Source organism: Nothobranchius furzeri, chromosome 13 (assembly GCF_043380555.1).
Source record: "Nothobranchius furzeri strain GRZ-AD chromosome 13, NfurGRZ-RIMD1, whole genome shotgun sequence".
Lineage (NCBI taxonomy): Eukaryota > Metazoa > Chordata > Actinopteri > Cyprinodontiformes > Nothobranchiidae > Nothobranchius > Nothobranchius furzeri.
The window spans coordinates 24,368,813-24,396,168 of record NC_091753.1 but is presented as its reverse complement, the minus strand read 5'-3'; the positions used below and the strand labels follow the sequence as shown (position 1 = coordinate 24,396,168).

The 27,356-nt window shown below is 43.1% G+C and overlaps 2 protein-coding genes across 4 annotated transcripts; one reads left to right on the top strand and one right to left on the bottom strand.

Moving 5' to 3' along the window:
• Positions 1-3,912: 3,912 nt before the first annotated feature.
• ccnp (cyclin P) lies at positions 3,913-7,693 on the top strand. 3 transcript variants are annotated; one of them, XM_015974849.3, is made up of 9 exons: positions 3,913-4,386; positions 4,854-4,979; positions 5,129-5,192; positions 5,380-5,549; positions 5,822-5,914; positions 6,338-6,493; positions 6,661-6,819; positions 6,892-7,070; positions 7,172-7,693. In XM_015974849.3, exons 1-9 carry the CDS (start codon positions 4,333-4,335, stop codon positions 7,338-7,340), a joined length of 1,170 nt encoding a protein of 389 aa, XP_015830335.3. In that variant the 5' UTR covers positions 3,913-4,332; the 3' UTR covers positions 7,341-7,693. The 3 variants fall into 3 exon arrangements, with proteins under 3 accessions (XP_015830335.3, XP_015830334.3, XP_054598860.2); XM_015974848.3 differs by having other exon boundaries at positions 5,377-5,549; XM_054742885.2 differs by lacking the exon at positions 4,854-4,979 and having other exon boundaries at positions 5,377-5,549.
• Positions 7,694-9,651: 1,958 nt separating this feature from the next.
• On the bottom strand, positions 9,652-24,341 carry LOC107395453 (sodium- and chloride-dependent GABA transporter 2). Its single transcript, XM_015974851.3, has 14 exons — positions 24,187-24,341; positions 18,999-19,133; positions 18,656-18,796; positions 18,484-18,571; positions 18,272-18,404; positions 18,065-18,199; positions 17,891-17,994; positions 17,675-17,799; positions 13,238-13,350; positions 13,015-13,152; positions 12,774-12,876; positions 11,754-11,854; positions 11,508-11,678; positions 9,652-11,354 (listed from the first exon to the last, which is right to left on the bottom strand). The coding sequence occupies exons 1-14, from the start codon at positions 24,314-24,316 to the stop codon at positions 11,211-11,213; spliced, it is 1,761 nt and encodes a 586-aa protein (XP_015830337.1). The 5' UTR covers positions 24,317-24,341; the 3' UTR covers positions 9,652-11,210.
• Between the last annotated feature and the right edge of the window lie 3,015 nt (positions 24,342-27,356).

Sequence of the window (27,356 nt, the reverse complement as noted above, 5' to 3'; positions counted from 1 at the left end):
GAGAAGAATTGCCATGACTGTGTTTGCACTGCACAAGTGTGCATGGACAGGAGTATATGAATGTATGTGTGTGTGTGTGTGTGTGTGTGTGTGTGTGTGTGTGTGTATAGCTAGTATAAGAGGATGAGTGAAAAACAGCTTTTAATTCTCAACCATCCATTTTTATGTCTGTCTGTTTGCATGTTTTTAAACTTTGCTGGAATATCGACAAAAGAGGACACTACGCAGCACGATCGTTGGGCCTTTTTTTCCCTCGGCGTGAGAAGGCGTGTAGCTTGGCTGTTGGAGCCGGCTTGCTAGTGGTTCAGATCCATTGCATGGCTAACCTTTTATTGCTGTAAAAGCTGCATTAAGTTGGAGCGATGCAGCATGCACGCACTTATAGGTTCTTGTGTACAAACGGAGAAACCACCTCGTCGCTGGTAGGGCTGGGCGATAAATAGAAAATTTATTGTTATCGACATTTTTGGCTCATACGACATCGTTTTTCCCACGTCAATAAATTCAATTATAAACACAATGAAAATATGTGTGTAGGTTGGTGACATTCATGTCCTTTTAAGAAGCTGTACCAGCTTGCATTACACGTGACAGCCCCATCTAGTGGACAACTTTTGTTTGCGCATACCTGTGGTCATCGTCCATTTATCGTTATCAAGGTGAAATCCATAATATATCGTGATATTGATTTTAGGCTGCATCGCCCAGCCCTAGCGGCACATCGAGGTCCCGGCACAGCTTTGCTTTAGTAAACAGAAAATCGAGAGGAAAATTTGACCCCAGTTTTGTTCCTATCCAGACGGTCCAGTCAGTTTCACGGCCTAACTGAATCATATGTTCTTTATTTTATTTGTAATATCAAAATTTTTACAGATGTTACGTTTTTAATTGTCCTCATATTTAAAGAACGAAATAGCTCTAATTAATTAAAGGACAAAGAAATCTACTTGTTTGACATGAACCCTGTCATATGATTCCACGTTTGAGTCTGGCTGTGTTTTCTAAGGTGTCCGAGCACTTAATCTGTTTGGAGTAGCAGGATGACCGTTGGCATGAGTCACTGAAGCCTTTTACTCTTCAGAAAAGAGGAAATACTTTAAATCTCCAAAGCTGAAATGAAAACCTGCAAAGTTACGGTCAGGAAGGCATGATTGGGTGGTAAGCTGAAAAGTGCTCAAAAAGGGTTTTACATTTCACAACGCTGGAAAAGATGTTGGCTTCTCTTTTATTTTTCGTCATTTTTTGTTTGTCCCCCCCTCCCCATCATTTTCCTCATTTCTCAAAATTTGGAAGACACGTTGTCTTTTCTATATGAAATATAAATATATATTAAAAGAAGGTTTTTCAAACTGCTTTCTTCATCTTTTTTAACAACTTTTAAGTTTTTCTTCTCAAGGAGGATTGCTTGTTTATAATGATCATCCAAAAGAAACGTTCATTTCCAGTCTAAAACATTGCAACAAAGCCCAAATTTACCGCTTTTACTTAACATGCATTAGAAGGAATATTTGTAATCCCAATTTTAAATCAAGACTTTTGTCCAAACACTTAACTGATTGCACACACTTTGCCAAAACCAAAAGATTTAAGCTTATTTAAAAGTTATTTGACTTTCCTTGGCAGTTCCTAAACTAATTAAGCCACAATATACACAAAATGAGCTATTAGGGTATTTATTTCAAAGAAAGGCATTCTCTGGGAAATCCTCTGGTCACATCTGAATTAGTTTATTTTGTAGTGATTTTTATTTTAACATTTGCGTGCGTGATGGAGTGAAAGGTGTCTTGAGTGAGAGTGTTGATTCAAACACAGGAGAAGCACCAAGTTCTTTGATGCAGCATTGACCATGAGGTGGCCTCAAATCAGATGAAAAGTGTTAATAATTAAAAAATGTGATGAAATGGCTTTTATTTCCTCTGAACAACTCCAGCACCTCTTCTCACTGGCTCAGGCACAGCTGTCACACTCTGTCCTGGAGTCCTGCTTTGGAAGCGGCGGGGCTCGGACACCAGAACCATTGCACTGATGGACTCCACTGTGGAATTGCCTTCATTGCCATCATGACCACAGGGGGGTGCTGCTGGACTCTTGATGTTGGTGGCAAAGCCAGAGACTGGACCTCTCTGATGGCCACGCTTTAAGCAATGCTTCACAGCTAAACATGCAAGCTCTAAAATCCCTGACCTCTCTTGTAGGCATACACTGGCACAACAAGTGCCTCTTCATTATTGTGTAAATACCAAAAAGAGGAAAAAGGAGTGAGCTCGATGGTGAATGCAGCATTATTAGAAGGGGAAGCCTGCAGCTTTGTAGTCTTTAATTTGCAGCTTTACCATGTTCAACATGTTTCTCTGTATATTTGAATGTGATCAACAGACAGGAGTGTCATACCTGCTGCTGGTTTAAGACATTTTCGTTTTTCTCTTTGCCTTCTGAGCCTTGATTAAAAATCAATGAAAAAAAGCAATCTTAAAAGGAGGACATTGTCCTAGCAGGCATTTACACCCCATTGCAGGACTTTACAATGTAACGGGTGATACATGCTGCAGTATGGTAGCTTATATTTGCAAACATAATGTGCCAGTAAATATTTTTACTGATTAAATGTGTGTAGCTCTTTTATTTATTTCTCTCACAGTTGAGGAAATCTACATTATTTAGGTATTTTTTTACTATTTTAATTATAGATAATTTTTGCCATATTGTGTGTGTTAGGGTTACCTGCCACAGAAGGAAAAACACTGAGGCAGGTCCGTTTGGAAGTTTCCTGTTAAAAGGGACTTTTCCTCTCCACTGTCGCCACATGCTTGCCTGAGGAACTCTTGTTGCGAGTTGACGCTGTAAAACTGAATTAAACATTTCCGATAGTTATGTTGAGCTAAAAGTCAAAATCTTTTTTTTTTTGCAGTGAATAAGAAGAAGCAAATGTGTTTGAGGCCCTCTGATGCTGCTACCTCAGCAGCCAAAGGACTCACGTAATAAAAATACTTGTTTTATATTTATGCAGCAAAAACATGAACACAGATTACCCTCAGTTGCAATAATACAAACGAATGTTCTGGTTCAAATGCACAGTAGGGTTCATTTTCTCTTGACTTTTTTAGTAAAGGGGAACTAGACTTTTAGCACCCCCTAGTGTGTATTTGCAAAACCAATCTCGCTGTGTGCTCGTCTTTTTAGCACCTTGGGCCCAATCTCAATACAAGCAATGCACCCTATGGACTTCAGAAAAGTGCACTTGGAGAATGCGCAGTAGGGTTCTAGTGCGTCATACACAAGTGTGCAAATGACTGCAGAATTGAGACAGGGGAATTGCGTCATCGACCGCTATGCATGCCGGGATGCTGGTCGCTGTTATACTTTTTTTCAAAAACCATTATTAACAACTTTTAAACAAACAGCCAAATTGTTATTTGAAATGAATTTACATTTATTGCTGCTTTGCCTAAAAGTTTTAGAGCATCAACTAATCTTCCTAAAATAAACTAATTTTATTAGAAAATACATATTTTCAGAAAAGGAACTTGAGCCTTTTCTCCTGCAGCAATGACTTGTGGGTAACATGCTTGCCCGAGGTCTGCATCGTTGCAGACTTGGGTGAAGTGCAGATTACGGGTGCAATGGGGGTGGGGAGTCAACTTCCGCACTTGAGAATTGGGACGCCCTACGCACTCGCACCCCTGGCCGGGAACGCGAAATGAAATGTCTCCCCAGCCTTCATTAGTGTCTCGAAGAGTGATTTATCACTAAATTAAACCAATCAACTGTGTTCAGGATCTGAAACATGCTGGAAGCAGACTGCAGCACCAGGTATGTCAGCTCCATTTCCCAGCAGGGTGGCCCGCAGGTCTGATGCTATAGGGGCTGGGTGGCCTTCATTAACGGGTCATTTTAGCACACACTGCTCAAGAAAATGATTTAAAATATGCAAAAGTTGCAAAGTATATAACTTCTGGAATTAATTTTCTTCTTTTTTTTACATTCGTTGCCCTGGTAGCTTCCTACAAGGATGGTGTTAATTAATTTTGTTCAAAATAGTGAAAATTGGTTTTATTTCACCTGTAAAAACTTTATCGCCTAACATAAAGTTTGACATTTACTTTTACGACAAAGAAATGTAACAATTTGTAGCGGAAGTGTCTGGTCCGCGTTCACCGGAAGTACACTGCCCACCTTGACCCGGCGCGTGCAGGCCAATTAGAGCGGAGCAGCTGTCTTCATTAGCGTCCCTCCGGTCAGCATGGCGCATCTCTCCGCCCCAGGCCTCCGCCGACGACCGTGGATAAGTAGCTGCAGCGGCCCGGCACGAGAGCTCAGCATCCGGCTGTCCCCATGGCCAGGAGCGGGTTCTGCGACTCCACGGCTCTGCTGGACTTCCACATGAAGGTGGGCCCAGCAGCATTCCAGCTTCTGATGATTCATGATTAATATGTTTTTGGTTTATTAGGTTAGTATGGCAAGCCATATGTGAACATCAAAATGAGGAAAATCATTTAGCTTTGGCAACTGATGGTCTAGATTTCTAGACTGTGTGCTTGGAAACCTTAAATTGGACAAAAATGACTTTTGCACCGTTTTTAATTTAATAAAATTTCAATTTCGAACTAAAATTCTTCACACCCCTATCATTTACTCTGGTGTCTTAAAACTCCTGACTCCCTTTATGCCGTGTGAGAGCTGAGTTGGTGTTGGGAAGGCCAGAAGGCCAGGTCAGCACCTTGACTGAACAGTTATTTAATTTTCTGCCGTCACAGTTGGTGATCAAGGGCACAATTAACAGTTTAGGTAATAAAAGCATGCCTGTGTTCATGTCCAGAAGCACAAATGTATAGATGATGAGTTTGCCCCTGTAGGTGGAAGAGAGGAGACCCCCATTAAGAGTGATGGCTAACACCTGTGGGCCTATAGATCGCTGGCAGCCAATGGAAGCAGGTGATTCCAGGATGAATGCGGTCAATATGGAGCCCGAGTGCAGATGGGTCAGTTTGCCACCTCAACCCCACATCTGCTGTCTCTTTCTACCTAACTGGTTCCTGACTGGTCGGACGAATACTAAAGCAAACATTTCCCCCTCATGCCTCTCCCAAGTGCATGCTACTGTGATGTGTAAGCTGTCCGTTCCTTGCAGGAAAGGAGGCTCTCCGCTCACACCAGCGAAGAAATCCTCATGGGATTCCACGAAGACAATTCTGGTAAATTATTTCCATCCAGATATTTTAACATCAGTAAAGCTCTTCTATAAATATTTATAGTTAAATTTTAGTTGGTGTGAGGTAAAAAGTAAAACCCAATCAATGGCCTGTGCACATGCATTTGTTTCCTTAAGAAAACCGGAATAATTTTGTCTGCCGTTCTTTTGTCCTGCATCCTCTGCAGCAGCAGAAGATTGTGTGGAGACCTGTGTTTTTTACCCACATGGCCTGCAGGGCCTTTCCAGTCTCCAGGCCCTGGTTCCCAGTTTGCTGCGACGTGAAGTAGAGAAGGCACTTGAGAAGTTGGACCTTATTTGGGACCGGCATTATGCTTGGGACATGTTTTTGGATATGATGGTAAGGATTATGTCCAGGGGCCATCAAACTTTTATGTTTTTGGTTTTGTGGAGCCAGGGGCACCAAAAATAGGAAGGAAAGTTGGGATGATTTGAAAGGCCCATTTTTAAAAGCTAAATTAAAACTATATTCAAAATAAAGTTTTAATTTTTCATGGGGTCTGAAAACCCTAGTGGTGTCCCTGAGAGTACAAACCTAGAACGACACCTTGAGCACCTCTGCTGCACAGCAACTCTCGAATGTGTGTCTTGTTTTTGGGTTTTGTCCTGCAGAGAACGCAGAACTTTGTTCCCATTACGGATCTGCCCGGGCATTTCACTGATGCCAATCGAGCTATCCTAGTGGACTGGATCATTCAAGTTCATGTGAGTTGTCTTGGTTCTGATTTTTTACTAATGCATAAATCTCAATGGTTTTGGAAGTGGTGCTGTTCTGAAATGCTGGCCCACTTTCACTACTTTTGAAATTCAGGAAGGGGGTGTTAAGATTTTTGCACGTGCATTATTAATTCCCTGTGGTGTTGTGATGTTTGGGAGGGATGGATGTCCCGAGTTTTTTCATTTCTAAAACATCCCTAAATCCTCTCGGCTTGAATTTCAACATTTAGAAATGAACTTTTCAGAAAGTCTCCCAAAAACAAAGCGCTTATGCAATGTTGTCTGAAGCTTGGGAGCTAACTGTTTGCTTTTGAGTACCACATAAATGGTGGCTAACACAACAAACCAAGTTATCAAGTTGGTTGTAAAAAGTTTTTCCTCAATTATTTGTTAAACGCTGCTTTCTGACAGGATTTGTTGCAGTTCCAAGAAGAGACTCTCTACCTGGCCATACACCTCCTCAACCGCTCCTTACGACACCTGAAGGTGCAGACGGCCAACCTGCAGCTCCTCGGCATGGTTTGCCTCTTTCTTGCAGCAAAGAAAGAAGAGAGCCTTCTCCCAGAGGTAGACTCAACCATGAAGCTGCCAACACTTTGGTGATCTTTGCTTTCTGAGATCCTGTATGTGTGTGTGTGTGTGTGTGTGTGTGTACAATCTGAAAGCAATTAAATTTAGGATTTAGAAGTTTTTTTGTCCTTGAAATGTAGAAAGTTTCCCAGTTTTCTTTTTAGGTGTCTGCACTCTGCAGCTTGATGGACCACGCCTACACCAAGCATCAGCTTTTGCGAATGGAACGCAAAGTCCTCTCTTCACTCAAGTTTGACCTGTCCTGTTGTCCGGCTCTTCATTTCCTCCTCATCTTTTCCTCTGTGGCTCACTGCAGTGCTATGGTAGATCCACACCACTCCATTTCCTGTTCTTGACTGTAACGGTATTGACCCCTGGCTGTGGTCGGTCTCCAGGTGGTGTGGATGGCTCGTTACCTGCTGGAGCTGTCTCTCCTGGAAGATCGGTGTGTGGCGTTTCTGCCAGTGCAGCTGGCTGGAGCTGCCCTCTGTTTGGCCCGCCGGGTCTTACAAGAGTCTCTGACCCCAGCAGGAGAAGCTGCCTGGTGTCTGGCCTCTAGCATCCATGTCGGCAGGTGTGCAACTCTTTTATTTATTCATTTGTCTTTTATCATATTTATTTGCCAACACAAGTATGATACTTTTTAAATGTTCACACTGGACTTTTGTACTTCAGTGAGCCAACTCTGCTGAGGATAATGCATATTCTAGCTAGTGCTGCAGCCAAGGCCCACGCCCGAGAGACCTGCGCTACTTTTCTGAAGTTTTCTTCCCCAGAGACCATGCATGTTAGTAGACACCCAGGTCTGAGGACCGCTGTAGGTCTGCTGGGTGAATGCTCTTGACACTTCACACTCAACTTGAGTTGGTGGATTAGTTTCCTTTTAGGACTTGATGCTCCAACAGTCCAAGTTTATAGCAGAAGTATTTTGGACCCTATGGAGTTTCCGTGTAAATGGATCAGAAGTGTGAAAGATTTTGTGCCCAATGTTGTTTGCAGTCTTCTAGCATGTCCAACAATGTGGCACATTTGTTTTATGGTCTTATCTTGCAGCTGATGCAGAAAATACTTGAACTGTACTGATGCGTCCTTGTCTTGTGGAGAGGATGTGAGTTATATATGTCAAGTGTAGGAAATTTTTATGTAAAATAAAGTGTCTGCTGCTTTGTGTTTTGAGATTAAACCATTTTGTTTTCACGTGTGTGTGTGTGTGTGTTAGATCTTCTACACAACCATCGAGTGGCTAATGTCCTCCTTGTGTCACTATGCAGTAACACTGAATGTACACTGGTCCCAGGTACTTCAACGTTTAAGAGGCTGGTGTGAAGGCCCCTGTAAAGCCAAGGATGGAAAATATTTTAAATATAATTCTTAAAGGTGCAGGAACATAGTGAGAAAATCTCAACGTTTCAGTCATTATGGAAGGTCATAATGAAACATATTTCATATCCAGCGTGGTGCGGGGATTGTCGGTTTTCTCCTTTCAGAACAAAGGACGGACACATAACTACTGTTTACCATCAGTTAGTGTGGAGGTGTCGCTTGCAAGAAGAGACGAGACTGGTTCTAGTCAGGCACTGTCAACATAGGGAGAAGGATGCTGAGGCTGGAGCTACCAGGCAGGAGGGTGAGAAGACCAAAAGATTCATTAATGATGCACAGCTGGAGGATGTGAGGGTAGACTAAATGGAGACGGATTATTTGCTGTGGTGACCCCTGAAGGGAAAATGTGAGAAAGGAGCATATCAATTTAAAGAGAGAAACTAATGCACATCAGCAGTTTGAATAATGGCTGCAGTAATCTCAAAGCACGAGGGATAGAACAGTAATAGAAAGTTTGTTACAAGCAGGTGCAGAAACAATACCTACATTCAGAGGTTGCGTTAGACATGTTTTCATTTTGGTCGACAGTCATTTCCTGTTTTTTCTCAAATAAGATTCATTTTACATTTTTAGTCTAAACAAGCTGACCAGCGTGTCCAGACATCAACATATTAATGTTACAATTAAACAATTTCACTTAAAGTAGGAATATTTTACCTGCTGAGTTCTGGTTCTGCTGCTGGCCTGTGACCCACGGACTCCTCAGCGCACTGACGGCGAGCTGCACTGATCATCTGACTGAGATAATGTGCAGATGTTCTGATGGGAATCTTTACTTGGTTGTGTTGTTACCTCTGCGATGTTCTCTGTAACGTTTAAAATGTCTGCGCACCTGTATGCGTCAGAGTACTATCAGTCTGTCAGAATGACTAACAGCCTTGAGATGTTTCCATCTAAAAACAAAAGCGGCAACACGACCCCTGCCTACGTTCAACCTTTTTGCCTTCTTGTGAAGATTGTTGCAAAGCTACAGAGAAACTAACTCAACAGAGCTGCGCCATTAACTCCGTGACTATAAACGAGGAAAAATAAAGAACTAGAACCCTTTTCTTACCTTTTCAACATTGTTTATTGGAAAGTTTCTGTCAGTACAAAGTTTAATAACAAAGATCTATTTCCAGCACCATTTAAACATGTTCCAAACGCAGACGCGCGTCAAGAAGCCACACCTGCTCAACTATAATGGAACGTAAAACCAGTGAATAACATCAGAGTATTTTAGGTACAGCTGCTACATCTGTCGTTATTTTGCTTCTTGTAACTGTGTCATCTGGCATAGCAGCCCTTCACACAGCACAAGTGTACCATTTTCTGCAGGTTTATAAGCTCACAACACACACAGCGACTAATGTTCCCATTGTTTATACACCTAGCTATCCCATCATGCAAGGCGTTACAGCACCCGATATGTCCTCTGACAAAGCCTGATGGGGCAGAATTGTTGTATTTTTGTACTGGACAACATATCTTGGGTGTAATTTTTTACTAGGTGAAATTTTCTATTAATTTTAGCTCTTAGAAAAAAGATGTCCAGAGGTCGCGCTATTAATTTTGGTAAAATATTTGTTGCAACAGTCTGCCATAAGCTGCTGGCCATAGCGAGACAGGTACGGCTGCTGACCTGAAGACCGCAGATCCACACCGACTGGTCTGCAGCTGTCGTCTCTACCATCGACACCTTGATCAAGGAAGTCAAGACACAAAAGGTCATCGCTAGAGAGGCTGGCTGTTCACAGAGCTCTGTGTCCAAGCACATTAATAGACAGGTGAAGGACAAGATGTGGTAGAAAAACATGAAAAAGTAAGAGAGATAACCTCACCCTGGAGAGGATTGTGAAACAAAACCCATTCAGAATGAGGGGGAGACTCACAAAGAATGGACTGCAGCTGGAGTCAGTGCTTCAAGAACGATCATGCAAAGACATGTGCAACACTGCTGGGGAAGATGACCTCCATCTTTTTAAAAAAAAAAACCTCCCACCCACTGCATCCCACTGGAGACCATGGACAGCTCCTTCAGAGGCAGACTGAGACATCCCAGATGTAAAACAGCAGGCTACCGTAGGTCATTCATCCCCTCTGTAGTTTAACTCCCCCGTTAAACTGGTACCGGCATTATCTTGTTACACAATATAACATTAATGTAATATTCAGTATGTGTTCAATACCTGTGCAATACCTGATTAACATAGTACATCTGTGTCCCTTACAGTGCTGGAACCCAAGTTTGTCATTTTTTATTTGTGGTTTTTAGTGGTTGAGGGTTACAATACTAGACTTCTGCTGATGTGTGTGCACATGAACCGTTGTTATTATTTTTCTTCTAATTATTCTCTTACGTGTTGGTGCTGCTGTAACAAGTGAAATTCCCCACTGTGGGATCAATAAAGTCTATTCCAAGACCTGGTTTCAGCTGTCGCTTTCCTTGTGTCAAGCCACTCTTGAACACTAGACAGCGTCAGAAGTGTCTCGCCTCGGCTAAAGACATAAAGGACTGGACTGTTGCTGAGTGGTCCTGAGTTATGTTCTCTGGTTAAAGTAAAATTTGCATTTCCTTTGGAAATCAAGGTCCCAGAGTCTGGAGAACGAGAGAAGAGGAACAGAATCCATGTTGCTAGCGGTCCTGTGTAAAGTTTCAGTGATGGTTTGGGGCGCCATGTCATCTGCTGGTGATGGTTCATTGTGTTTTCTAAGGTCAAAGGTCGACGTAGCCATCTACCAGGTGGTTTTAGAGCACTACATGCTTCCTGCTACTGACCAACTTTATGGAGATTCAGATTTTCCAACAGGACTTGACATCTGCACACAGCGTCAAAGCTGCCAGTACCTGGTTTAAGCACCATGGTATCCATAGCTCTTGGTTGGCCAGCAAACACGCCTGATCCTAACCCCATAGAAAATGTATGGAGTATTGTGAAGAGGAAGATGTAATATGCCAGACCCAACAATTCAGAAGAGCTCAAGGCCACTATCAGCACAACATGGGCTCTTATAAAACCTGAGCAGTGCCACAGATTAATCTGTGCTGCAGTAATCCAGGCCAAAGGAGCCCAACTAAATATTGAGTGCTGTATACGTACTCCTTCTTTTCAGTTTGCCAACATTTCTGAAATTCCTTTTCTTGCATTAGACTTAATTATTGTTCTAATATTCTGAGATACTGAATTCAGGATTTGCATTAGTTGTCAGTAATAATCATCAACATTAAGAAAACAAACATTTGAAACATATCAGTCGGTGTGTAATAATCTTAACGAATTCTATTTTTATGACCGGCACTTGTGCAAACAAAACGCGACAACACTAGCACTTGTACAGTCAGTGCCGGTTTTTATCTTTTGGACACATGTTTAGGTTCAGAACAGTCTCTGGAAGTGAACACCTGCAGCTCTTCAGCCCCCCCACCCTGCAGCTCTGCTCCTTTAGCTTTGATTGGTGAAATATCAAGAACAGGTTTGCTCAGGCAGTGGAGCCGCTGCAAAGGTAAGAAGAAAATCATTACCAGTTATCTGGAAACATCACAAGAGCTCGAAATTTCAATTAGGTTGTTGTTGTAGATTTACAGGCTAGCTAGTGTGACTCAAGTAAATGTTGAGAGTTGAGATGTGCAAATAAATAACCATCCTACCTGACTGAGGGCACCAGTCCCAGTGCCCAGTTTGTAGATTGCCCATCCTGGTACGAGCAGGATTGAAGAGAGTGCCATTATCCAGCCCAGTACATAGGCCCAGGATGGGTACACATACCAGCGATTGAAGGTCAGAGGTTGGTACTCAACTAAAGAATATATAAAAGATCCCTAAAAACACAAAACAACCAGTTCAGAAGTTGAACTTGTCATATTGACCCAAAGAGAGAGAGAGAGAAGGGTCACCAGTGAGACCAGCGGTGTGAGGTAGAGCCAGCAGACTCTGAAGTATGAGCTGATGTTCTCGCCCGTCATCTCCTTTATGATGCCATACAACCGCTCTGCTCCTAAAACGTCAGGTCAGAACGCATTACAGCATTATCAGATCATACCACATGTGTGTCCAACAAGAGAAAGGAAGCCTAGTTTCTTTTAGGGTTTTATTCATGAGTACGTTATAAAAAAGATCTGGGAATAAAGCTTGCTAATGCACAAAAAGTGGTCTGGAAAGCTGTGTTCATCACTTTCTACGCAAATTTTGTGATTAATGGAAAAAAAACATGACAAACACAGTTAGTGTTGGGTAATTTAATCTATGTTCGGTAATTTAATTTAGCATTATTCACTATTATGTTGCGTATTTTAACTTATACTATTGTTCTTATATTACCTTAAACTTAAATTACCTTAAAGGAAGTCAGAACACCCACACAGAGGGATTAGATTCTTAAACTGGTAAATTGTAACAAACCTTAAACAGACAACAAACTCTGCAAAGTGTGTGACACTCTGCAGAGGGTGAGAGAATCAGACCATACAACACGGAAGCCATTTTCCTCTCACAAAGGAGCTGGAGCTCATGGAGGGGTTTTTATTGAATACAAAATGTTCACACCCAAAATGTTCACACCCACAAATTCCACAATCACAAGAGAAGTTTCTAGATTTGAGCTAATTTTCCTACCTGACCAGTTTGCTTTTAACTAATGGAAAACACTTTGGCCTTAGAATGCACAGGACAAAGGAAAACTCCAGATACTGGATCAAAATGCCTAAAGCAGAAAGGAGTTTCTGAAAACACCCAAACGTAAAAACAAATAACTAGTTATTGGGTTTTTCCTAACCACATTTAAGTAGTAAAGGTGAATGAACTCTTCACATAGACAAAGGAAAATATTTCACAACAATAATGAACAATTAAAAATACCTAACAGTTAGCCCCCATCCCCATCTCTGATAATCTTTCTTGACAAACAGTTTACTTACCAAACACCCATCCAAGAGCCAGAGTTTCAAACACACTGAGGAAGAGGATGCAGGCTCCATTACATGCATAGTAGTCAAACATCTGGAATACATACATCCCTCCCTGCAGATAATTAGAGATTTAAAAAATTTCCTTTAAGGTCAGTTTTAAAAGAACACGTGTTTTTCTTAAATAACCAGACCAGTCAATTAAATTATCCACATCAGGTTAAGAAATTTCCGTTGAACACAAAATACTGACTTCGGTGATCATGACAAGCTGAGAGAAGAAGCAAATGAGGCAGAAAAGGAGGAGGAATCTCTCCCGTCGTCCAGCTCTGCGCATCAGACTTGGAAACATGTCTATGATGGACGTTATCATCGCCTCCATGGCCACAAACTGTAAAGAAAAATAATTCAAAGTACATTTCCAACTGACAAAGCAATCCCTTAAAAAGGAGAACTGCTCCAATCGAGCGTTTTACTTGTGTGTCCAGGCCCAAGAGGATGAGCATGATGAAGAAGCAGATGGACCACAGTTGGGGTACAGGCATCATGGCTACAGCCTGAGGGTATGCAATGAACGCCAAGCCTGGACCTTAAAAAAGAAAAGATAAAAGCACTAAACCAAATCTTTTTTACGATTAGGCCAGGTCTGTTAAGATGTTGCTGCTGCACGAGGATGATGTTTGCTAAAGATTCTGATTCACTTCGAGCTGTTTTTACCATGTGAGCTACTTTTAAAATGAGCGATTCAAAGAGCTTGACAGGGTTACCACACGATTCAAGAGTGGTAATCAACCGCATAATTACCAGTGAGGAGGGGAGGCAAAGGACACAAAATTACCAAACAGTAGGGGCAGAGCACGAACAAAGCAAGCCTGGGGTTGCTTGGGCGGATTAAGTTAAAGGAACGCTAAGCAGGTTTGGCTAGCTTTTAGCACCCCTTAGTGCGTGTTTGTAAAACTGAAAGCTAAACGTATCTCCTCACTGTGCGTTCGTCTTCTGAACAGATGAAATGTCTCCCAGCCTTCCTTAGTGTCTGCAGGAGTGAGTCATCACTAAATGAAACACATCAGCTGTGTTCATGATCTAAAACATGCTGGAAGCAGACTGCAGCACAGGTCCAAGTACAACAGATTGGACCGGCAACTGTAAATTTGCAAGTGGAATATTCTGGCCACAGGGGGCGATAGGGGCATGGGGGCGTTTCATTAACCCTGTAAAGTGTCATTTTAGCACATCCTGGCTCAAAAAATTATTTAGAAACATGAAAAAGTTGTAAAGTACCCCTTTAATTTTGGGCTGAATTGGGCTCAGACCAGAGGTGGAAAGAGTACTAAAATGTTGTACTTAAGTACAAGTATAATTACTTTCATGAAATTTTACTCAATTACAAGTAAAATTACCTGCCTCAAAATGTACTCAAGTAAAAGTAAAAAGTAGCTTATTTCAAATGTAGTCAGAGTAAAAGTTACTTAGTTACTTTTTTGACTGTGCAAGGACGGGCTCTTCTGAATAGTTAAAAAAAAGACAATGGGGTATAAATGTCAAAGTGGTCGTTTTTTAATTAAATGAACAAATATGCATACTGAAGTACAAAGGCAGTTAAACTGCAAACTAGTAACATAAATTAGGTTATAGTCACAAGCCCATGACTTCCCTGAATGCTTATTTAGAGCAGCTGATTTTTAAAGTTAGCAGAGTTCATCTTTGGTAGTGGGTTCACTCACTCATTTAAAGATATCGGCCAGAGGCAAAATTTGTTTGAACAGCATGTGTAAATGTGTATTAAAATCTCAGATGAAAAAGGTTTTTGGATTTTGACGGCTGGAATTGTAAGAAAATCTGATGTTTGTGACTGGCACAGGAAAAACAGAAACTAACGTCCGGTCTAAGCCCTGGGCAGCAGTTGACGTTTCACAAGGAGTTCTGCTGAAACAGCTGTAGTAAACAACGCCTGGCTCCGCTGTTTCTGCGTTAGCGTTATAGCAGAGAACAGTGTGTCATCAATCAGATGTAGCTTCTGAAGCCTCTACTAGTCGGTCAGATTTGTTTATCTCTGGGATACGGCGACGAGAACGGATGTTAGATTACTGGAGAAGTTCAACCGAACTCCGACCCCGCCAGCTGGATATCACTACCAGAGGTGCAGACATGTTTTAGACCGTTTGACTCAGAAGACCTGCGACCTGATTTGGACATAGAGGAGGATTCTGTTCATCTTCAGAACCAAAATCGGTACAGTTTGTTTACTTTTCTTAAATATTTCATTTCTGTGCTCCACTGGAAGCTCTAAGCTGACAAGTTTTCAGCTGGTTTTAGCTCCATCATGTGTCCCAATATAGTTCAGTAATCTACAGTTTTACTGCTGTGTGTATTTATTGACATAACTCTGGAAAATAATGAACCTACAATTTACCAGAATAAATCTTCCTGATGCTGGAGTAACTCCTTAGCTCAACTCGTTGTTTGCACTAATCCAGGATGTCATGGAGGTTCTAATGTTGAAATATAGAGATAATCTTTTAGATTATATCTGTGTGTGTGTGTGTGTGTGTGTGTGTGTGTGTGTGTGTGTGTGTGTGTGTGTGTGAGTGTGTGTGTCGTAGCTTTCCCAAAGGACTTGTTCTTTCCTTACCGGAGCGAACACGGTTAGTTTTGCTGCAGTCATGCTAACGGGACTCGTCTAGAGTCCAGAAGTAGCGGTGCGGTTCTAGACAGATTTATAGATGTAGGTTATTATTTTAGATCAGACCTGTTATTTAAAAATGCGTGTAGGACACAGACACATGGCTCAGACCTTTTGCTGCAGCTGTAAACACAATTTTACGTAATAATTAGGAGCATGAAAGTAAACAAATAGTGATTCACAATACTAGCATCAGCAGCTAGCTTGTTTTACGTGCTGGAGTGACGTATGCGAAACACAGTTCTTCACTGTCGGGAGGAGAGGATTTGGATTTTCTTTAATGATTTATGACAAAAGTCCTTAATAAAATAAAAAACTGGACCCAGTACATGTTTATATAGATAATAAAGTGTAGTTATTTTGCATTTCTACAATTTTAATGCCGAGCCAACACCTTTAACCCTTCACCACTGAAATCAGTTTGTTCATTCCAATCCTCCTAAATAATCCTCCAATCATCCAACTGGAATCCTTAAGGGTCCCGTAACGTCCATCCTGTCAGAACAGGCCTTGGGAGCCCAGGTGTTACTAGAACTAATGGTGTCTCCTCACCAGCGTGAGCCTCCAAACTGTGAAGGTTGGTCTCCAAACATGAACTTCAAATTCATGCATTTATCTCCTCTTCTAACACTTTAACATGTTTTAAAAGGCTTGTATCATGATAAGTTACACCTCCCAGACCAAAGATAGGTCCAATATAAGATAAAACATTATCACAAACACTGCAGAGACATCATTGTTTATTAAATACAAGTTATTTTCCTGAGCCATTTCTTCAGCCAAGATATAGGATGCATGGATTTGATGAAGCCATGCTGTCTTATGCAGTCCCACACACACACACACACACACACACACACGCACACGCACACGCACACGCACACGCACACGCACACACACACACACACAGCAGCATGTTAGAATCATGTGAATGACTAATTTAACTACACTGAACTGCTTTTGTAATAATTTAATCTCTTATTCTGGAGTAAAATAAAGAAACAAGCTAAATCATCACATATCTGTGGCATCAAGAAGCATCTTCTGAGTTCAAACACAGGGATGGTGCACAATGTTTACACCTGAACAGTATCAGGATTAACTCACAGAGGCCTGCAGGTCTTCTGTTTTATGAGCAGAGCGCTGATAATCGGCTTCTTAGGAGCGCTAAACGTAATTTTGCCACTTCCGTGCGTGGTAAGGAAACACATTTCAAACACGGAACCGAGTCTGGTTGCCGAACCGAGCAGAATTCTGATGAAGTCACACCGGTGCGCGAAGGTTCGGGTTCCTACCCACAGGAGAGGAGGGAGAGAGGAATGCGAGTGGATCACAGGGACTGTACTGATGTTTTTGAGCAAAACTGCGGTAAAAATGGCTGTTTGTCCTCATCATAAAGCGTGTAGCCCCCCCACCCCCACCCCCTCCCCCGGTTTAGACGTGGCGCTCATGCAGGTGTCTCTTTCTGTTCCGACGCTGCTACACGTAATATTTTTAATTTATTAAGCCTATAATTTATTTTTACTCAGTAACGGATATGATTTAAAATGTAGCGAATTAGAATTCTTTTTTAAAAACTTACTCAAGTAAAAGTAAAAGTACAGATTTTAAAAACGACTTAAAAAGTATAAATTTACAAAAAAGCTACTCAATTACAGTAACGTGAGTAAATGTAATTCGTTACTTTCCACCTCTGGCTCAGACTAAAGAGAGAAAGGGAAAAAAAACATGTCTAGTGAGTAACATGGTTTATCCGAGGCTCTCCCAGCTGCCAAGACGAGTGCTGTATGGCAGCTGGCAGCGAGAGGAACTTTAGGGGCGAGGATGCACCTCAGCGCCTCAAACCACACACTGAAGATGCATTATTATTCATCCACGGTGTGTTGAAGACCACTTTATGGAAGTTGTATGTAACGATGTGCGGAGATGCTGCTGCAGTGGCGCGTCGATGGGCTGGTCAGGTGAGTGGGATATGCAGCGTTGTCTAGCGATCGACCTGTCGATCATGATTGACATGAGTACTGGCACCCCTGTGTAACTGCAATTATCCTGGACCTAATAGAGGCCATCAGTAAATCCGACACCTGTAAAAAGATGGAGTCCACTTTCTACATTTGAAGCTTCTCCATATTGTTCTCTTTTTAGCGCACTAGCCAGGTGGTGAAAGATCTGAACACACGTACTGCTGCAACAAAAAGTCTTGTTCTTTGTAATATTTCTGCATACATACCTGATTCAGCCACCTCTTCAATGGGAATGCCTTGCTCATGAGCCATGAATCCCAGCACAGAGAAGACTGCAAACCCGGCTATGAAACTGGTAGCACTGTTCAGTAGACACAGCCACAGGCAGTCTCTACAAAACACAACATACGCTTGACACATCATTTTAATGTTGTTTGGGAAAGTCTACACCTAAAAAGCTCATGTTGGAGTTGTATTCATGCCTGTAGCAGTTGTTGTTGTATTTGTTATAACTGCCTAAAACAGTCAGGGATCCCACTCCAACACTGTATGAGAAGAAAATCTGAGCCCCAGCTTCCATCCACACCTGCACAAAGACCAGCAGCAGTGAGCACGTGTGTTTACCTTACGTAAGTGGTTCACTGTTAGGTTCTAACCTGAGGGTCTGTGAGCCGTGATGGATCAGGCAGAAGATAAAACATCACTCCTTCAAGAGCTCCGGGTAGAGTGAGTCCTCGAATCAGAAGTATAAACAGCATCATGTAGGGGAAGGTGGCAGTAAAATACACCACCTAGAAAAAGTAAAAACCTGTTCAAAGCTTATCATTTATTTACTTGTGGCAGTTTGTGCTGTAAAGTTTTACCTTTCCTGTGGACTTGACCCCTTTCCAGATGCAAAAGTAACAGATCACCCACATCACAACAAGACACAGCAGCACCTCCCACCTGACCGAGCCCAACTCCTCGATCCCCCCTGAGATGGCCAGCACTCGCTGTCTAGTAGGGACAAGAACAGATTCCTCACCAAGGATTGTTTTAGTGTTGCATTTGTGCTTAGTCACCTTTACAGACATACTCCCAGAATTCTGTAGCCGCTGAGGTCGAATCTGTCCTGTTGGTCCACGGAACTGTCTCATTTCTTGCTGAAAAGTCTAAACACACATCTGAACATATGATGTTGAGATAATTTAATAGGTTTAGTGATTAATTTTTTTTATGTTGATTCGAGACAAACGTTTGCATTTTACCCGTGTTCCAGTAGTTGCTGCAGCTGGCCCAGGGGAGCTGGGAGCTGAAGGAGAACACGAGGTAAAGCAGAGCCCAAGAGAGAATAATGATGTAAGTCATACAGCTGTAGAAGAGGATCAGCTGCCCACCATAACCTATACCTGCAGACAAGAACACGAGGAAACAAATAGTGTTTCAGTCATGTGACTTTATAAGCAATGCTTATGTAACGCTAATATAAATAACACCCGCGTTTCACTTGCATGAATAAAATTTGTTTAGTAAGAAAAGACGTGTTAGGGTGAGTTAGACCAGGAAACGTTTTGCTTTCTCTGCCACAGAATATAAAGTTGAAGAGTTTACCTTCAGCTAGAGGACACAGCTTCCTCCAGCAGGTGATGCCACCCTCCTGAGTGTACTGCCCTAGGACTGTCTCCAGCAGGAACAGAGGAACTCCACAGGTCACAGCAAAAACCAGATAAGGCACCAAAAATGCACCTGAATTTAAAAAGTACACAAAACTGAGTGCATCTTACATGCACTTGCCCTAACCCTCCCACTGTCCTAATGGGTGTGACCCCGCGAGGAAATTTGACCATTGAGCAGGGTTGATGGTTTATCCCTTGGGCCCATGTGGCAGGGCTGAGGAGTGAGCACCACCTCACCCCTGCCTCGTGGACCTCAAGGGATTGTAATGAAGCGATCTTCATTACAGGGTTTTTTATTGGATGAGTGTGAAGCGGCTGGGATGAGGATCAGCACCTCCAAATCTGAGACCATGGTTCTCGACCGGAAAAGGGTGGCTTGCCAACTCCGGGTCAGGGGAGAGGTCCTACCTCAAGTGGAGGAGTTTAAGTATCTCGGGGTCTTGTTCACGAGTGAGGGTAGGAGGGATCGGGAGATCGACAGGCGGATTGGTTCGGCATCTGCAGTGATGCGGACGCTGAGCCGATCTGTCATGGTGAAGAGGGAGCTGAGCCAGGAAGCCAGGCTCTCGATTTACCGGTTGATCTACCTCCCAATCCTCACCTATGGTCATGAGCTTTGGGTAATGACCGAAAGAACGAGATCGCGGATACAAACGGCCAAAATGAGTTTCCTCCGTAGGGTGGCCGGGCTCAGCCTTAGAGATAGGGTGAGGAGCTCGGACATTTGGGAGGGACTCGGAGTAGAACCGCTGCTCCTCCGGATCGAAAGGAGCCAGTTGAGGTGGCTTGGGCATCTGGTCAGGATGCCTCCTGGACGCCTCCCCGGGGAGGTGTTTCGGGCATGTCCTGCCGGTAGGAGGCCCCTGGGTCGACCCAGGACACGTTGGAGAGGTTACATCTCCAATCTGGTCCGGGAACACCTTGGGGTCCTGCCGGAGGAGCTAGTGGAGGTGGCTGGGGAGAGGACGGTGTGGAGCTCCCTAGTTGGGATGCTGCCCCCGCTACCCTGACCCAGATAAGCAGAGGAAGACGACGGCGGCGACGACGATGAAATGGCCGGATGAAAGGAGTCCTGTGTGTGTGTGTGAGTGAGTGAGTCACATTGGAAACAAGGCGTGGCTGAGACAAATGCCTGAATGTGTGTAAAATGATGACTTCCTCTGTTGTAAAACGTGTATTCTGAATGGTTCAAAATGTGACACTAAGGAGAGGAAAGGAGAGGGGTTGAAAGGGATATCTGTGTGTGTGAGTGAGTGAGTGAGTGAGTGAGTGAGTGAGTAAGCAAAGGGGTAGGCTAATGAGCTGATGAGAAAAATATCTCTATGGATGCATGAGCACTCCCTTTGTTGTAAAATTAACACTAGGATGAGGAGAGGAGGGGCGGAGAGGGGTGGCTGAGACAAATGTCTGTATGGATGCTGAATGGTTTAGAGTTGGTAACCCTAAATTCTTTACTTGTCTTAGAGAGTCAGGCATTTTCTGAAAGGAGGAAGTGCCTTAAATGTGTGTGTGTGTGTGTGTGTGTGTGTGTGTGTGTGTGTGTGTGTGTGTGTGTGTGTGTGTGTGTGTGTGTGTGTGTGTGTGAACTGACAACTTCATTGTGAAGTGACACTGTGTGCTGAAACTGATTAATACCTTTTAAAGAGCTGACCAGGGTTGGAGGGAGGGATGAGGGGTATTATGTATGAAAGGGAGGGGCTGTGGGAACTGTGGGGTGAGGTATTCTAACACAGAAGAGTTATCAATCCTAACTTGATGTAAAGTGGTGCAGATTGAATACATCAAAGCAGATCATCAATATACATCTTGACAGAAGGGGACTACAATCAATAACTTCATGGGTCATAACACAACATTTATCAATTCATTTCTGGACATATGGGATCATTAAAGGTCATGTCACAAAAGGTCATAAAACAATACACCTGTCAAGTTTGATGTAAGGTGGTTTGGGGGAAAGGTCATAAAGGTCAAAGAACAATAGACCTGTCAAAAATTGTGACAAAGGGTGGTTCCTTCATCTCTCTAGTCTCTCTGACCACCACTAGCAGGCAAGGTGGGTTAAATGTCCTGCCGAAGGACACGAGTGCGACAGACAGGGCTCGAACTTGCAATCCTCCGGTCACCAAGAGGGCACCTAAATCTTTTGCCACCATCACCCACAGTAAAAAATTTCTAGGCTTTTGCAAGTGAAGATATACCTCTACTTTCCACTGGACGCAAAGGAGTCACCAAATGGCCACAAAACGTACTTCACGGCAATTAGCTGCTGTTGTAGTGGACGCTTTCATTACGATTCAAGTCTATTTTTCACTCAATACGCTTCAAAAACACATCGAACTCCCAAGTTCAGATTGGGCAGACAGGAAGTCAAACACGAAAGCAGTGTATCTGGAAACTTTCAAAATAAAAGTCACGTCCAGTTAATTGTACATCACTTCCTGTGAAACATCTGTAGCCGAAGTTAACAGAACAGAAAAAAAAACAACAGACCTTTTTGGATGCACACAGCCATCTTGTTATTTTGTGGACTTCCAAAATCACATGTGGTGTTGCAATTTTCCTGGTTAGATGGGAGCTTGCAAGTAAAACGCTTCTATTATGTTACACGTTGCTTTTGAGTCCGGTGGAAGGTAGGGGTTAGAGTCAAAAACCAGATGAAATTAAATGTCCTCAGAGGTAGTTCAGTAGCCTATAATTGTTAAATGAGAATCCAATTCTACACGGGTGGACATCCTGTTTGTTTCTGTAAGCAAATTAGATTTCCTTCTGAAATGTCTTAGTTTTATGTGGTTTTAGATGGATAGAAATCAGGTTTGGCTTTCTTTACGATGGAGGCATATGATTCTGTAGATGTCTGAGTGACAACCAGTCTCCTTCCAGTTTAGCATTTCCGCCCAGGCAGCATCCCTGTCACTCATCAGATTAGTCAACAGAGGAGTAAACCATGGGTTATTTAGGTCTTAAACACAGACTTTTTCTGAATGGAGCATGTTTATTTACAATCTGATTAAAAGTGCAATGATGTTCTGTGTCACAAGCGTGCCGGTGAGTGAAACGGAGGTGAGGATCCACACGCAGGTGAGGAAGGAGGCAGGCAGGCAGGCAGGCAGGCAGGCAGGCAGACAGACAGACAGACAGACAGACAAGAACATTTAAAACAAGGATTTAATCAGGAACACGCAGGACAATGAAACAAGGAACCAACAAGAGACGCAGAACTGAAGGGTTAAATACATGAGGGCTGGGAGCTTGGGTGATTGGAAAACGAGAGGCAGATGGGAGCAATTAACAGAGGAGACACATGACTGAACAGAATGGGGAGACAGGACAGGGTGTGACATTCTGCTTAGCTGTGGTGGCCTCATGGAGGGGGCCATCGGCTTGAACACTGTTGATAACCATTTAAACATTCTCCCACTCCAGATAATAACATTTTACTTTCTTTGACATTGAATGTGCTACTACTAGTTTACCCGTTTAATGATAGATCCACCAGGATAAATACAATAAAGTTTATCTCTCACCAAATAGAATATTTACTAAGAAATCACAATGTAACCATAGACACATTACTTGGTATATTTGTTGTGTGTGTGTGTGTGTGTGTGTGTGTGTGTGTGTGTGTGTGTGTGTGTGTGTGTGTGCGTGTGTGCGTGCGTGCGTGCGTGCGTGCGTGAGTGTGTGTGTGTGTGTGTGTGTGTGTGTGTGTGTGTGTGTGTGTGTGTGTGTGTGTGTGTGTGTGTGTGTGTGTGTGTGTGTGTGTGTGTGTGTGTGTGCCCGCTCTGTCTTCTCCATCCCCAGTGAGTCGTGGAGGAGGGCTGCTTATACTGATCCAGGATTCTCTGGAGGTTTCCTCCAGTTAAAAGGGAGTTTTCCTCTCCACTGTCGCTAAATGCTTGCTTAGTATGAGGATTGCTGTAAAGTCACTGACACTAGTCAGTGACTTGATGCAATTTGCTGGGTTCCTTATATAGGAAACATTTTTTTTCTGACTGGCTTAATGAAATGACCTGAATTGGAATGTTTACTATGTGAAGTGCCTTGAGATGACTCGTCGTCGTGATTGGGCGCTCTATAAATAAACTTGAATTGAATTGAATAGAATAGAAAGTATCATAGAATAACCGCATGTTCTATACTGATGAAGTATATTCGCCCCTGTCTATGAGCCACAAAAGGTCTTGTTCACAGAAATGTTTAAGATCTCGTTCAGAAATGATTTTCTGTTTTGTTTTTGGTAGTTTGATAGTTAGCAAATACAACATCTGAGAATTTATGAGGAACGCTTGTTTTAAACCGGTCAGTGAGGGAAGATGTTCTGGATAATTAATATTTTGTCGAGCTGGATCTTTGATTAATTGAGTAGGGTCAAGTGAGTCGTAGGTAGACCTAAAAACACCAGCATGAGGTGACAGTCCATGAGGATGATCTCACTCAGGCGTCTTGTAAAGGTGTAATTGTTACTAAGTTAGATGTTCCTAAATCCTGATCAGACATGAGATACTTGGAATTCTGAGTTAACGCTAGTGAATCATCAATTGTTCTGCACAGAGCTTCGTTGTACTTTGGTCAATTGACTCTGGGCACAGAGAGCCTTTCCATGATGGTTGGAGCCATCTTCTAGTTTCACATGAAGCACTAGCTTAATCAGTTTGCAAAACTTTGAAATCCTGCTAGAAATTATTGAAGGACATCACTGGAAGTTGTGGAACATGACAGATTATTTACAGCATAACCATTCAAGTACTTTTCATAATGTACAGGCCCTTCTTTCTGCTCTGCTTTATTGGAACTACTTTTGTATAATTTTTACTGCATATCTTGACTTTTTGAATCAACACTTCTTACCAGTTATGTTATTTGGATTATGAGTTTAACCCTCTCAGGCTCAAAATAAGTTTTGATAAAAGGACGAACGACTGAGTCTTTCAGGGGTACTTCTGAGTTAAAAATGCTCATGAAATACGTACGTGGAGTAACCAGGTAGGTTTTATCGTTGCAAATATGCAACGCCTGCCTCCAGAGAGTTAAGAGCAGTGCAAAGATTCAGTCATTTAAATCATAAATTCATCCTTATTTGCATTTGAACAAAGGAAATTCAAAAGCCCTCATCAGCTTACCGCCTCCATTTTTGTAGCAGAGGTATGGAAACCTCCAGACATTGCCGAGGCCGACAACATGTCCCCCCACAGCCAGGAGAAACTCCACCTTACTCCCCCAGTGCCCTCTCTCCTCCACCTCTGGTTGCATGAGTTTAGGTATTTATTTCCCCCCCAAATCCCACAACTTCTGACTAGACCTGAATGCTGATCTCCAGATGTACTTATATCCTCCACACATGTTGCTGGTTATTGAGCAACTGCCTGAAGAGTTAATCAGTTTCAGTTTCCAGAGGGAGTGAAGACCCCAGGATGAGATGCACTTCTCGCTGAAAAAAATCTTAGAAGGTTCCTGTATGACAATTTTTGTTTGAGATATTATAGTTTATTTCATGCATGTTCCTGTGTTTTTGCAGGACTTTTCTGAGGACTGTTTGTCAAAACTGGTTCAATGTTTGTTATTTTTTAGAACAGTCGGGCCACAAAATAAGAGAAAAAGAGTTCAGCCATATTTTAAATAAGAAGCTACTCGAACTTTTCAGATCAGTTCATTTAATCTAAAAGGAGCAACGGCAGTTGGCAGGGGGATTACTCACCCTCATCCCAAGTGTCGGCGCCCGCTTCCAATTTTAAACTGCACTTAGACACCGAGGGCTGTGGGTGCAAGTGGGGTGGTGTGGTGGCATCAGCTGGCATAGGCCAGACGATGCCCGCACTGCCCGCTCACCACAGCCATGGAATACAACTCATCAACACTCACTAACACCATATTGGAGCAGGCAGAGGGAGACTAGCACACCTCTGTTGTCGCTTGGCTTCCTGGGGCTGGAGGCTAGGAGGGAGATCTGGCCATCCGGTTGGGGTCTGGGGTGGTGGGTTGCTGTGCTCAGCGCTGGGCGGGGTAACCTGCTCATCAGCACCCCCAGCAGAAAGGGTCGAACTCTTTGGTTGTATGTGTATGTGTGAGCATGAGGGAGGGAGGGTGTGACTGTGTTTGTGTATGACTGTATATGTCAGGTGAGGCCTTTGACTCCTCCCTTCTCCTGGGACTTCTTTTGATGATATAGATTTTCGTCTCCCCTCTTCCTGCCAAACCTGGTGTGGAGGGCGGTGCCTTGGTCTTTCTGGGTCGTGGCTTCCGGGTCAGGGAGTTGAAGATTTTTGGTGTCTGCCTGACCAATCCTGGTGGCTGCCTGGTGGGGTCTGGGTCCCTGGGCTCTGCTGCTAAGGGGGGTTTGTTTGTTTGTTTGTTTATTAAGATCCCCATTAGACCTGTTCCCGGTGAGGATTGGACTCCGCCAGGGCTGCCCTTTGTCACCGGTTCTGTTCATAACCTTTATGGACAGAATTTCTAGGCACAGCCGTGGTGTGGAGTGTGTCGAGTTTGGTGGCAGGAGAATCTCGTCTCTGCTTTTTGCGGATGATGTGGTCCTCCTGGCTTCATCCAGCGCTGACTTTCAGCTCTTGCTGGGTAGGTTCGCGGCCGAGTGTGAAGCGGCTGGGATGAGGATCAGCACCTCCAAATCAGAGACCATGGATCTCGACCGGAAAATGGTGGCTTGCCAACTCCGGGTCGGGAGAGAGGTCCTACCACAACATGCCCTACAGGTTATAAATTGTAAGTTGCTTTGGATAAAAGCGTCTGCGAAATAAAATAAACATAAACATAAGTGGAGGAATTTAAGTATCTCGGTGTCTTGTTCACGAGTGAGGGTAGAAGGGATCGGGAGATTGACAGGCGGATTGGTTCAGCATCTGCAGTGATGCGGACGCTGAGCCGATCTGCCGTGGTGAAGATGGAGCTGAGCCAGAAAGCCAGGCTCTCGATTTACTGGCCGATCTACATCCAAATCCTCACCTATGGTCATGAGCTTTGGGTAATGACCGAAAGAACGAGATCGTGAATACAAGTGCCCGAAATGAGTTTCCTCCGTAGGGTGGCTGGGTTCAGCCTTGGAGATAGGGTGAGGAGCTCGGACATTCGGGAGGGACTCGGAGTAGAACCGCTGCTCCTCCAGATTGAAAGGAGTCAGTTGAGGTGGTTTGGGCATCTGGTCAGGATGCCTCCTGGACGCCTCCCTGGGAGGTGTTTCGGGCATGTTCTGCCGGCAGGAGGCCCCCGGGTCAACCCAGGACATGTTGGAGAGGTTACATCTCCAATCTGGTCCGCGAACGCCTTGGGGTCCTGCCGGAGGAGCTGGTGGAGGTGGCTGGAGAGAGGACGGTGTGGAGCTCCCTAGTTGGGATGCTGCCCCCGCGACCCGGACCCGGATAAGCGGAGGAAGACGACGACGATGACGACAATTAATTTGATAATAAAAAAAATGAAAATGTGTGTAGGTTGGCAATGTTCATGTCCCTTTCAGAAGCTGGACCACCTTGAGTCATGTAAAAATGTGACTCAATGTCACAATGTGACAGCTCCATCTAGTGGACAACTTTTGTTTCTGCACATACCTGTAGCTATCGTCCATTTATCGTAATCGAGGCGAAATCCTCAATATATTGTGATGTTGATTTTAGGCCATATTGCCCAGCCATAGATTTTAGGAACATTTTACTTTCAAAACTTATTTAAAAAAACATGAAACCATTCAAGTAATTGTTATGCTGTGTTATGGTTATTTTTCCAAATAGTGCAACATTAAAATTCTCATAAAATAAGTAAAGCTGAAGATATTTGAAAATATAAAATACAAACTGTGATGAAAACACAAAATTCTAAATGGTTTGAACTGAACTAAAAAATTGTAAAAACTGAAATAACATTTCTGCTTTCCTGATTCATTGAATCATTTTTCATGTTGTTCTTTTGCTCATCAAAGTTAAGTTTATTCTTCTTCCGAGCGTCTTTGAACACGCCTCAAGCAGACACACGCCAACGCAAGTAGATCTCAGTGCAGCTGAGCAGAAAAAGAGCAGCCTTCCAGAGCTGCAAAGAGGAAAAAAACTTTGCATGTTTTTTTTTTTCCAGACAATGTGTGTGAGTTAAAGTATGCTGTTGCATGTAGATCATTTTAGCTAAGTGATGGTCCTGCCAACATGTTAAGCTTGTTAATTCATGCTAGGAATACACTCAATTATCTTTCAGTCCTGTGCAAAACTTGTGCTCCCTGTGGTTTTCTGCATGTTTGAAAGACATTTTTATGCCACAACAGAGCAGTCAGGGACGAGCTACAAGACCAGAGGAC